Raw genomic sequence first — 13,102 nt, forward strand, 5'->3', positions numbered from 1 at the left:
CGACGAAAGAGGGGGAGGCCTTCAGGGAGATGGATTGATACAGTGGCTGCGATGATGGGCTCGAGTATAGCAGGGATTGTGGGGCTGGCGCGGAATCGGGCAGTGTTTCGTTCTGCTGTGCATGGGGTCGCTATGAGTCGGAAACGACTCGACGGCACTTAACAATAACAACAAGGCTAATTTTACTCTGATAATGCAACTCTTTCCCAATCCTAGTTTGAGAGCTTTTTAAGCTAAGTGACTCATCTTCCACCTCTGTATTGGACTGTGCTTCTGGACTATTCATAAAGTTGCGCAGTATCAGGCAGTGTTTCTCTGCTATTCATAAGGTTTTCCCATGCCAATTCTTTGAGAAGTGGATGGCCTACTCCTTCTTCCTAGTCTGTCTCAATCTGCAAGCCAGACTGATACCTGTGCAATAGGTGCACCCCTCTGGGTTTTAAACACCAGAGCCACAGCCTCAAGACTCACAGCAACATGTCACGACAGTAGGACAAACCGACAGACAAGTTTGTCTCCCTTAGCTGTTGGAAACCCCTCCAACCACCCTTATCTGGATCCCTGCGGCTAACTCCTGAATCTGTTCCAGTCCCCTTTCCCTTTTCTGTCTTCTCCCTGCTTCCCATCTCGCTGCTTGTGGGGGGTGGCCTGGGCTCCCTCTCCTCACCTGGCTCCCTGCAGTTGACTCCTTGATCTGTTCCTATCCCCTTTGCCTTTTCTGTCCTCTCCCTGCCTTCCCACCTCGCTCCTTGTGGGGCATGGCCTGGGTTCCCTCTCTTCATCTGGGTCCCTGTGGCTGACTCCTCAATCTGTTCCAGTCCCCTTTGCCTTTTCTGTCCTCTCTCTGCTTCCCACCTTGCTGCCTGTTCTTAGGTCCCTGGAATCCGAATGAGAATGCTATCACTTTAAAATCCAAAATGGCTGCCACTTGCAAACATTAAAAATGGCTGTACCCTCGGTCACTTTAAATATCCAAAATGGCCACCACTTGTAAACATTCAAAATGGCTGCACCCTCCGTCACTTTAAATACCCAAAATGGCTGGACAATGAGAGAAAAAAGGCAGAGAAGGAGAATAATGAAGAACAAAATGGGAAAAATGCAAAAAGAAAAACAAGGAACAGGGTTAACCATGAGAAAAAAAGAAGAAAAAATTTTGCAACCAGGAACAGGGAAAAGAAAAAAGGTGAAAACTAGGACCTGGGAGAGGAATAATAGTAAAAAGGACAAAAGTATTAATAATAGTAGTAGTTTTAAAACAGACATAAGCAAGCAAACTAAAAACCAGAAAAAAAGAAAGAGAAAAAAAAAAAATCAGGGGAGGGTAGGGCAGGGCACCCAGACCTTGTTCAAGCACACAGAGTGGGATGGAGTTCCTGCGGGCCCAGAAGGTGGGTGGGAGTAGGGTATGGCCGAACCTCCGTTCACCAGGTGGGTGTGGGGTATAAGAGTAACAAGGGGAATGTTACACCTTTCAGTAATGAAGGTCCGGAGTGTCCTTGGGGTTACTCGGATATCTTCTGGAGGCTAGAAGTCTGAATTCCAGGCACTGGCTATCGGGGAGTTTTCTCTCTCCACGTTGGCTCTCAGCAAGTTGGAGATTTTTTTCAGAATTCTTCCTAATTCCTGTCTAAGGATTCAAGTGGAGCCAGCAGATCACCTCACATCTGGGTATCAAGAGACACTCAGCTACTTCTGCCACCACCGCTGCCTTTCTCACAAATGCTGGTGAGGATGCAGAGAGATTGGGACTCTCACACACTGCTGGTGGGACTGTAAATGGTACAACCACTGTGGAAAGCAGTATGGCGACTCCTTAAAAAGTTGGAAACAGAAATACCATTTGACCCAGCCATTCCATTACTAGGTATATATCCTAAAGAAGTGAGAGCCATGACAAGAACAGACATTTGCACACCCATATGCATTGCAGCACTATTTACAATAGCCAAAAGACGGAAGCAACCTAGGTGTCCATCAACTGAGGAATGGATAACCAAACTATGGTACATACACACAACGGAATACTATGCAATGCTAAAGAATAATGTAGTATCTGCAAAATACCACATAACGTAGATGAACCTGGAGGACATTATGCTGAGTGAAATAAGTCAATCATAAAAGGACAAATACTGCATTAGTTCATTACTGTAAAAGTCAAGGAACAGTTTATAAATGGAAGGAAATTTTCTTTGTTGGTTACCAGGGGTGGGAGAGGAGGGGAGAGAACACTGTTAGATAGGTAGAGATAAGTACTGATTTGGTGAAGAGAAAGACAATGTACCAAATGTGAGTGACCAATATGGTGTCACTGAGGAAGAAGAGAGAGGGAGGTACATGGGAGGTGCAGACAACAAAGATGAACCCTTTAGCACATACAGTACTGCATTGTCAGTAAAGGTCAACCCATGTATATGGGTGGAGAGATGGGTGGGCAGGGTGAACTATTAGGTATGTCTATGCAGCAGGGAGTGTACCCAGGACCATGTATAGGGTTGGCAGACAATGGTCCTATAAGTGTAGGTTGTAGTAACTTCTTGGCCACAGCCAGCTACCCAGAGGGAGAGAGTAGTTGAAGCTGTGGGCTTGGGACCACAGTTGCAGGGGACATCAAGCTCTACTGGCATAACACTGCACAAAACATTGTTCCACCTCCTACTTTGGTGAGTAGAGACTGGGATCTTAAAAGCTTGCAAGCAGCCATCTAGATGCAATGATGGGTCTCTCTTCATCCAGAGCAAAGAAGGAAAAAAACCCAAAGATTCATGGAAACAATTAGTCCTCGTGACCAGTACACCATGTGATCCTCAGCCTATATTACTATGAGACCAGCAGATGTAGATGGTGCCTGGCTACCACCGCCAACCACTCAAAGGGGGATCTATGGAGGAGATCCTGGATAGAGAGGGAGAACAATGTGCAACAAAACTCAAAATCATTTGGGGAAAATAAGAGGGGGAACCAGGTTTGCTGGTCTGATAGAGCCTATTGGAACGACTGAGACTATGGCCCCCACCACCCTTCAGGTCTGGAATTGAACCCACACCTGTGGCTTCCAGCCAAACAAAAGAGAGGCATATGAGTTGAACATGTACCTGAGGTAGATACAGTCCTTGGAAAGAACAATTATAGGAGAAAGAGGGGCTGTTTATGCACAGGGAGACAGCTCAGGGGGCAGGAGTGTATGGAGGGATGGACACAGGGAAGAGGTAACTATTGGGAGAAGAGGGAGGGGGGCTGTTGCATTGGGGTAAATTGTAGTCAATATCATGAGACAATGTGTGTGAACTGCTGTATGGAAAGTGAATTTGCTCTGTAAACTTTCATCCAAATCACATTAAAAAAAAAAGCCACCCAGCCATTTTGGCTTCCTCATGCCTCTGATCAACAGACAAAGAATGGCATTACTGTACTATCTCATCTGATAGATCTTGATTATCAAAGGAAAATTGGATTGACATTACACAATGGAGGAAAAGAAGAATATCTCTGGAATACTGGAGATTCTTTAGGACACTTCTTAGTACTACCATGCCCTATGATTAAAGTCAATGGAAAATTACATCAATCCAATTCTGAAATGACTGCTAATGGCCCAGACCCTTCAGGAATGAAGGTTTGGGTCACCCCACGACTAGCTAAGGTCCTTGCTGAGGGCAAGGGAAATACAGAATGGGTGGTGGAAGAAGGTAGTTCTGAAAATCAGTTTCAACCATGTGACCAGTTGCAGAAACGAGGAACGTGATTGTCATATTTCTTCATTGTATATGTGCATCAAATACTTTTGTTTCCTTCTGTTATGAACTGTGAAATGTAAATAAGGTTAATGCATTTCAGTTGTACGTGTGTTTGCGTATCATGTTAGGCACAAATATGACTTTATAATTGTCCTAATTAATAGATTATATATGGTGAAGAAGATGCATACAACTGCCAAGCTGACAAGGGATGGAGTGTGATAGTTGGAGCTGTGTATCAACTTGGCTGGACCACAATTCTGTGTGGTTTAAGAAATTGTGATGTTGGTTGTTCCAATGATGGGATCAGATGTATATGTTTCAAGCAGCCAATCACTGAAAGGGAGCTTCCCTAGGGGTGTGGCTTGCTTCCAGTATATTTATGGACATCCTGGGAAAAGAGACACTCTTCTGTGGATCGGGATTCTACCTATAACTGTTCATAAGCAAACAATCCACCATTCAGACTGGAGATCTTGGATTCGTCATTCGTTGGAGTCAACAGTCAGTATACTGCCTGACAACCTTGAGCTCCTCAGCCCCTGCAGCTGCGAGAGTCAGGAAAAGCCTCCAGATTGAAGTTTGATCCAAGAATTTGAGACTTGCCAGCTTCTGTAAGTTGTGTGAGCCATTTTCCTAAGATAAATTTCTCTTTCTCTCTCTGTATAAGCTTTGCTGGCTTTGTTCCTCTAGAGAACCCAGTCTAACACAGGAGCCCTGATGGTACAGTGGTTAAATTAAAGCATTTGGCTGCTAAAGAAAAAGTTGGGAGAAATAGCCCACCAGCTGTTCCACAGAAAAAAAGATATGGCAGCCTGCTTCAATAATGATTACAGCCTTGGGTACACTATAATGCAGTTCTACTCTGAGTATAGGGTCGCTAAGAGTCAGAACTGACTCTATGGCAACCGGTTTGGTTTGGTTGGGTACATAAGTCTCTATAAGAGCACGTAAATCTTTACTTAATCCCTCCCTTTTTCAGTAGGTACCTCCACTTTCATCTGTAACCTGTGTCCTCCAATATAGAGAACTCTATTCAACACACTCCCAACAACCAATCTCCAAGGTTCTGCAAAGGAACTAGAAGTCTAATTGTTTGTTTGTTTGTTTGTTTGTTTGAAATGAGGCGAAATTCACTGCTATCAAGTCAGTTTCTACTCATAGTAACCCCTCCTTGGGTTTCCGAGGCAGTACCTTTACGGATGTAGATTGCCCAGACTTCCTTCCCAGGAATGGCTGGTGGGTATGAACCGCCAGCTTTCTGGTTAGCAGTCAACTGCCTTAGGCATTATGCCACCAGAGCTCCTATAGTAACCACTGTAAAGTGCACAATTCAGTGTCATTTAGTACATTCACGGTGTTGTTCAATCACTACCTCTATCAAATTCCAAAGTATTTTCATTACCTCAAAACATCATACCCATTAAGCAGTCACTCCCCATTCCTCTCTCCCTGCAAGTCCTGGCATCTACCAACCTGTTTTTGTCTATATATGTATTTGCTTGTGTTAGACTGGGTTCTCTAGAGAAGCAAAACCAGTAAAGCGTATAGAGAGAGAGAGAGAGAAAGAGAAATTTATCTTAGGAAAATGGCTCACACACTTACAGAAGCTGGCAAATCCCAAGTTCTTGGATCAAATGTCAATCTGGATGCTTTTCCTGACTCTTGCAGCTGCAGGGGCTGAGGAGCTCAAGGTTGTCAGGCAATATACTGGTGTTGACTCCAACAAATGACGAATCCAAGATCTCTAGGCCGAATGGTGTATTGTTCACTCACAGGCAGTTATAGGCAGAATCCCGATCCACAGAAGAGTGTCTCTTTTCATAGGATGTCCATAAATATACTGGAAGCAAGCCACACCCCTAGGGAAACTCCCTTTCAATGGATTGGCTGCTCAAAACATATATATCTGATCCCATCATTGGAACAACCCACATCTCAACTGCTTAAACCACACAGAATTGTGGTCCAGCCAAGTTGACACACAGTTGCAGCTATCACAGTCCACCCTTTGTCAACTTGGCAGCTGTACACATCTTTTTAACTATATATAATCTATTAATAAGGACAATTATAAAGTCATTATTTGTGCCTAACGTGATATGCTAACACGTGTAAATCAAAACACGTTAACCTTATTTACATTTCACAGTTCATAACAGAAGGAAACAAAAATATTTGATGCACATATACAATGAAAAAATATGACAATCACATTCCTTGTTTCTGCAACTGGTCACGTGGTTGAAGCTGATATTCAGAACTATCTTCTTCCACCACCCATTCTGTATTTCCCTTGCCTTCAACAAGCACCTCAGCTGGTCATGTTTCTTTGCCTGGTGGGGTGACCCAAATCTTCATTCCTGAAGGGTCTGGGCCACTAGCAGTCATATCAGAATTGGGTTGCTGTTAATTTTCCATTGCCTTTAATCATAGGGCATGGTAGTACTAAGAAGTGTCCTAAAGAATCTCCTGTATTCCAGACATATTCTTCTTTACCTCCATTGTGTAATGTCACTCCAATTTCCCCTTGGTAATCAGGATCTATCACACCAGATAGTACAGTAATTCCCTTCTTTGTCTGTTGGTCCAGAGGCATAAGGAGCCAAAATGGCCAGGTGGCATTCTTAATTTCCACTTCAATGCAATCAGTATTGTGTCTCCAGGTGGGAGTGTCCCTCCCGTTGGGACTAAGATCTCCAGACCCAAAGAGCATAGGGTAGCAAGGACAGGAAGCAAAAAATTTTTGAGTGGGTCACTAGGGGTAATAGTGAGTGGCACCACTCCCGTTTCCACCCCTTGGTTCCTGGACCCGTGAATCCTGGCTACTGGAGAAACAGTACCATATATTGGATGCCGGTTTAGAGCATATACAGACTCCTGGAGAACACTGCCTCAGCCCTTCAAGGTATTGCCACCTAGCTGGTGCTGTAATCATGTTTTTAGTAGGGCATTCCATCGTTCTATCAAGTGAGCTGTTTCTGGATGATGGGGAACATGGTAAGATCCGTGAACTCCATGAGCACAGGCCCACTGCCATACTTCATTTGCTGTGAAGTGAGTCCCCTGATCTGAAGCAATTTTGTGTGGGATACCGTGACAGTGGATTAGGCATTCTGTAAGTTCATGAATGGTAGTTTTGGCAGAAGCATAGCATGCAGGGAAGGTGAATCCATATCCAGAATAAGTATTCCAGTAAGAACAAAACTCTGTCCTTTCCATGATGGAAGTGGTCCAATGTAATCAATCTGCCAATCCTGATGCCACGTTCTTCATATAGTTCAGCTTCTCGGATTATTTGTGCAGCATACAGAGTGAAAGGAGCCTGAGCTTTGGTAGCGTTGTGCCTAAGGGACTTGACTGCTAACCAGAAGGCTGGCGGTTCAAACCCACCAGCCACTCCTGGGAAGATGGGGCAATCTATTTCTGCAGTGATACTGCCTCGGAAACCCAAGGAGGGGTTGCTATCAGTTGGGTCCGACTTGATGGCACATTACACAATAAAGCTTCTTTCACTTAGCATGATGTTTTCAAGGTTCATACACATTATAGAAAGTACTATATTCCTTTCTATGTTGTTGTTGTTGTTATGTGCCGTCGAGTCGGCCCCGACTCATAGCGACCCCTCCTTGGGTTTCCGAGGCAGTATCACTACGGAAGTAGGATTGCCCAACCTTCCTTCCGAGGAGTGGCTGGTGGGTTTGAACCGCCAGCCATCTGGTTAGCAGGCAAGTGTCTTAGCCACTATGCTACCAGAGCTCCCATATTCCTTTCTATAGCTGAGTAATATTCCATTGTACAGGTATACCACACTGTTTATTCATTCATCCTTTTATGGTCATTGGGTTGTTTCTACCTTTTAGCTATTTTAAAAGGTGCTCCTTTGATCTATACATAAATATTTGAGTATCTGTTCTCAATTATTTCTGGAATATACCTAGAATTGATCAGTCATCTGGTAATGCAATGCTTAACTTGGTCTAGTTGTTTTTTAAACAGACTTTCAATCAATTGTCTTATTTTAGACCCATACTCAGTCCTCCCAATATACATCCAAAGTTGCCTGGTGCCATTTCCCGAACCTATGGGGGGGGCGGGGGGAGGGTGCTCCATGATCTACACCAAGTTAGTTCTGTTTTCTACAATGCTGGCTTAGGATTAAACTTTCTGAAGTTGGGTAGGTCACTTAGTTCTTATCCTTCTGCTTCTCAGCTTCAAAACTGTTACTACTGTTACCTCCTCTCACATTCTTTGTCTAAGTGGGCTAATGTCTTCCTTTTATCACATTATACCAGTTGCCATTGAATTGATTCCAACTCACAGCAGCCCCATGTGTGTCAGAGTAGAACCGTGCTCCATGAGTTTCAATGGATAATTTTCAGAAGTAGACTGCCAGTCCTTTCTTCCAAGGTGGCTCTGGGTAGACTCAAACCTCTAACCTTTTGGTTAGCAGCCAAGAGTGCTATCACCCAAGGACTCCTTATATCATATCACTATCATTTAAATCTGATTTCAGAAAGAAGTACAAGGGATAGTGGGCATATTCAATCTTTTGTTTTTAACAAGAAACGCAGAATAAATATTTTGATATCATTCATCTACCATTCTATCCATTCAATTTAAATGCATTCCATATAAAAGGTGCTGTGGAGATATAACATATATAAGGATGACCTCTGTTTTCATTAAGCTGACAAACTGGCCAGGAAGACGTAGTAATACAAGAGCAGTTTTCTTACATGTGTTTAACATGTGTATGCAAGTCAAGGTTCTCTTATATTCTGGAAAGTTGCAAGGTAAAACTCAAACCCACAGGTAGGTCAGGTCTCAAATGAAATATAAAATCTTTCATGGCATCAATCACTAGGAAAGAGAAAGACTGACAGACAAGAATAGGAAATGAAAGGTGGATCCTACACGACCATGAATGAAGATGCTGAGCTTCTTTCACTATGTGTCGCCAGGACCAGTCTTGGAAGACTCCACGTTTCTAGGCAGATGTTTTGTGTTTATATGGATCAAACATGGTCACTGGCACACGGCACAAACTGGGACACAGAAGGAAGGCATACCTGCCGCGAATCACAAATGGAAGATAAAGCCAGACTTTGAAATCACAGTAATTAGAATCACATAATGATTCTTCTTTTTATTATCTTCTACTTTTGTAGTCTTGTTGGAAAGTTGCAATCTTCTCTCTGATATAATATTGTGACAGTTATATATCCACACTTGGGCCTGTGGTAAAGCAGAAACAGCAGGCTCCAAGCAGTAGGATGTGCAAAGGACTATCCTCATAAACAATATGGTCCAACTATTTTTCCTATGAACCATTGGAAGATTCTCTTTCAGTACTAACTTGGGAGGTTCTGAATTTTATTTTTTATAAAGAAAAGCATCCCCTTATTACAGAAGTACAAAAAAATTATGTACATACTTACTGGCCACGTGGCCTCTTTAAACCACTCAGTTCCTTCATCTGTATAGTGGGAGTAACACTAAATGTCTCATAGTACAGTTGTTTCAACAACATAATCCAGGTAATACTTGACATATCTTAAACATTTAAAAATACCAGTCTTAGCAGTAACCACTATACCTTCTCTGACTACAATTACTATTACTATTATTGTTACAAGACAAGTATCAAAAAAAGACATAGTAAGGAAGGTGGGGTCATGTTCAGCTAGTGTAATAGGGAAAAGATTCACAGGATAGAATGAATAACTGAAGGGAAATTTTAAGTTCTTTCAGAAGAAAGACATTTTTGGTATCTATTTCAAGAGCCAATGAAATCTGATGAGGACATTTAAGAAAAATAAATAAATAAAAGGTCCATTACTAACAAAATAACCTAAATATTCACCTCTTATATAAAAAATGCTCTCACCTGATCTAATAATTTGCTTATGACATCAATTACTCTCACCAGGTTTATCAAAGTATCAAAATTTCTTCAACACATGATTTTAACTACTCCAAACATCACAGAAACCAAAGCAATTAGACACAACTGAATAGTCTATAAAACAGCATTATGCTATGAAATGACAATCCATCCATTAGCAAGACAAGAAAAAGGACAATTTGACAAATATTTAGCAATAAACTGAAAGCCTCTGAAGGTCTATACGTTTGCACTACAAATATTTTATGTTAATAAAATATACTACATTTTGCCCAAAAAAAAAGCTATAAGGAATAATATTTTGTAATAACAATGCATCTTAGAGTATTTTATTATTGAATTCTCTGGCATTTAATTTTACGAAGCACTTCACTGTACTAAATTTTTCCCTTACTCTGGAATACTACAGTATTCTTTAAAAACAGTATAGTACTCTTCCTCTTCCCTTCCATGATTCCAATTATTATTCCAATCAACTTTCTTCCTTTATACTAATTCTTTTACATGTGACATATCTTTATATTGTCTTGTATCTTTAAAATATTTAAGCTTACTACACAAGTAAGTCTGAAATATCAAAATCACATCCTTTTTTGATGGCCCAGTTTCTTACCTGCACTTCTCAAATTAGGATCCAACCCTGGCATCTCTTTGTTAGCTTCAGGGCTGACACTATAGATCGATGCTCCTGCTTCACTGACAATGCTGAGGAGAAAGAAAAGGTGGAATATCATTTTCCAAACTTTCCACATGGTTAAAGAAAATAAGTGAATGAAACTAGGTATTATAAGAGAAAAACAGGAGAACCAAAAATGCTCAATGATATTTATAGCATTAGTTAAGCATTGTTTGTTTACTTCACATAGGAAATATAGTGACTCAAAGCTATAACGAATTCATTCGGTCATTTTTTCTGTCACTGGGAATAAGAGATAGTTTATGGGTGAACACAATGGATATTCTCCCATGATACCACCTTGAAAATTATCAGAACATACTTAGCTTCCTCCAAGTTTATAATCTACTACTGCTAAACATTTACGACTTCATCTGAGTTAATTATTCTAAGGAATCTCAGAAAGCACATAGACATATTATAAATGTGTGTATATGTCGAAATGTACACATTTTGACACAAATGTACACAAAAAAAACCTGCCATAAATATTGCCATTATTGTTACCTGATTATAATCAACAATCACAACTGGCAAAGGTAAAAGATCAGACAGGATGTCATCTTACTTCTTTCCAGGAAGATCTAAAATCACCCTTTTTGTGAACTTGCAGCCTTTCACTTCAGGCAGGTATTAAGCCATTTCATTTATTCAATCAAAACATCATGCAAATCATCCTGTTCCTTTCTTATTTGGCTCCAAATTCTTTACAAACCACACTGGGAACCCTTTTTACAGCTGACATTTGTAAAGTGCTTGACATTTGTACAGTATATCAAACATCTTAAAATTATAATACTTTATGACATAATATGCAAAGAGACATCATCTACTCTAAATACTCTACTCATGGCTCTCTACCATGTGACCATCTAGGTGTCAAGATTCAAAAGCAGTAACACTTAAGTATTACACTTTTAATCCACTCTTATCAATCTCTCCTTTTCTCTGATCCTCAATATTTACTTCACTTATATGACACAAGTGAGTAACTTTTAACTTATTGCTCCATTGTAACACTCAAAAGTAAGATGTGGAAGATTAAGAGTTAGTTTGCTATCCTCTGCCTGTGAAGAACTCTTAATTGAGTTTTGACAGACAACAACCACAACCCACCAAAGCTTAAGAAGATTATTCTGGAGAAAGTGAAGATTTATACTTTTTGCAACCAAGACCCACTATCCTAAATTTCATCATAGAAATTTTTGCAACTGAAAATTGAGGCTGCTTGTCCTGTTTGTCACCAATACCATCATGATGAACAAGTAAGAGATAATGTTTACTGAGTGCATATTGGACACAAAACACAAAATCAAGCACTTTACAAATATTATCTCTTTTAATCCTGTTATGGGGTAGGTCTTACTTTGCAGATAAGTAACATAGCCAAGGTCATACAGCTGCTGAGCAGCTAAGCTGGATATGAACCCCAGCCTGCTGCTAACCGTCAAAGCCTGAGCTCCTAACTCGCACAAACAGAAGCAACGCCTGAATAGCTGTAACATCGCTCTCATTAAAATGAGAACCCGTATTTGTGTGCCAAACAACAAATACAACATCTTTTTCAGAAAGGACTTCATAGAACAACAAATCAATAAGAATTTATTTCTCTCTTCCATAGTCTTCACTTTTAGATCAAAGGGTAAAATGAATTTTGTTTTCTTAGCTATGCAAGGGGAGCTCTGGTGGCCTAATGCCTAAGGTTTGACTACTGACCAGAAGACTGGCGGTTCAAACCCACCAGCCACTCCTCGGAAGGAAGGTTGGGCAATTTACTTCCATAGTGATACCACCTTGGAAACCTAAGGAGGGGTCACTATGAGTTGAGTCGACTCTACGGAAGTGTGTTTGGTTTGGTTTGTTTTTTAACTATGCAAGGTAGAATCTAAAGCATCAGAAGGCTACATATGTTCTGTAATTTCAGAGACTGACTTTTAAGTGAAAAATTATACTTTTCTCCAAAGTATGAATCAGATTATGATCATCTTCTTCTACATAATGATCAAGAAGAAAATGTAATGTCAAATAAAGTTAGAAGTGAAGAAAACTCTTAGTGTGGCAGATTAACATAATGCCATTGAGTTGGATCCAACTCACAGCGACCCCCTTTGGGTTTCCGAGGCAGTATCACTATGGAAGTAGATTGCCCAACCTTCCTTCTGAAGAGTGGCTGGTGGGTTTGAAACACCAGCCTTCTAGTTAGCAGTCAAATGCCTTAGGCACTAGAGAGCTTCCATAAAGTTAACCTACTAGAAGTGATTTTTTAAATTCCATTATAGGAGCGCTTCCTAACCCAAGGCCCCCTTGAACATTTGGATAGGAAAAGGTAGGATTATAAACCCTTTAAAATGGATGCAAAAATGTCTGTGCTTATGCATTATTTTCTAGGACCAGGGGTTATAATTTTCATTGATTACTTAAAGAAATTAATGATCCAAAAAAAGGTTAAGAAATCTCACCATAGGATATTGTTGTTGTTATGTGCCATCGAGTCGGACCTGGACTCACAGCGACCCCTCCTTGGGTTTCCGAGGCAGTATCACTATAGAAGTAGATTGCCCCATCTTCCTTCTGAGGAGTGGCTGGTGGGTTTGAACCGCCAGACTTTTGGTTAGCAGTCAAGTCCCTTAGGCACTATGCTACCAGAGCTCCCCACCATAGGATAGGAATATTCAATCACCAGAAAAGAAAACTTCAGTTTCAAATGCAGGTCCACAGTCAATTTAACAAAGCCTTCTCTGAAAAACCAAAGTACCCATGAAGTATAGACTAGACTTA

General features: G+C 41.0%; 1 protein-coding gene across 1 annotated transcript in view; it reads right to left on the reverse strand.

Annotated features, from left to right (window-relative positions):
- SRBD1 (S1 RNA binding domain 1) overlaps positions 1–13,102 on the reverse strand; it is a 410,508-nt gene that overhangs the window by 148,940 nt on the left and 248,466 nt on the right. Inside the window, exon 14 of the mRNA XM_042781471.1 lies at positions 10,262–10,353. Within this exon, the coding sequence (XP_042637405.1) occupies positions 10,262–10,353 (92 nt within the window). The remainder of the gene's footprint in view (positions 1–10,261; positions 10,354–13,102) is intronic.

Source organism: Orycteropus afer, unplaced genomic scaffold, assembly GCF_000298275.1.
Source record: "Orycteropus afer afer isolate SDZICR_OR568_19922 unplaced genomic scaffold, OryAfe1.0 scaffold00124, whole genome shotgun sequence".
In the NCBI taxonomy this organism is placed as follows: Eukaryota; Metazoa; Chordata; class Mammalia; order Tubulidentata; family Orycteropodidae; genus Orycteropus; species Orycteropus afer.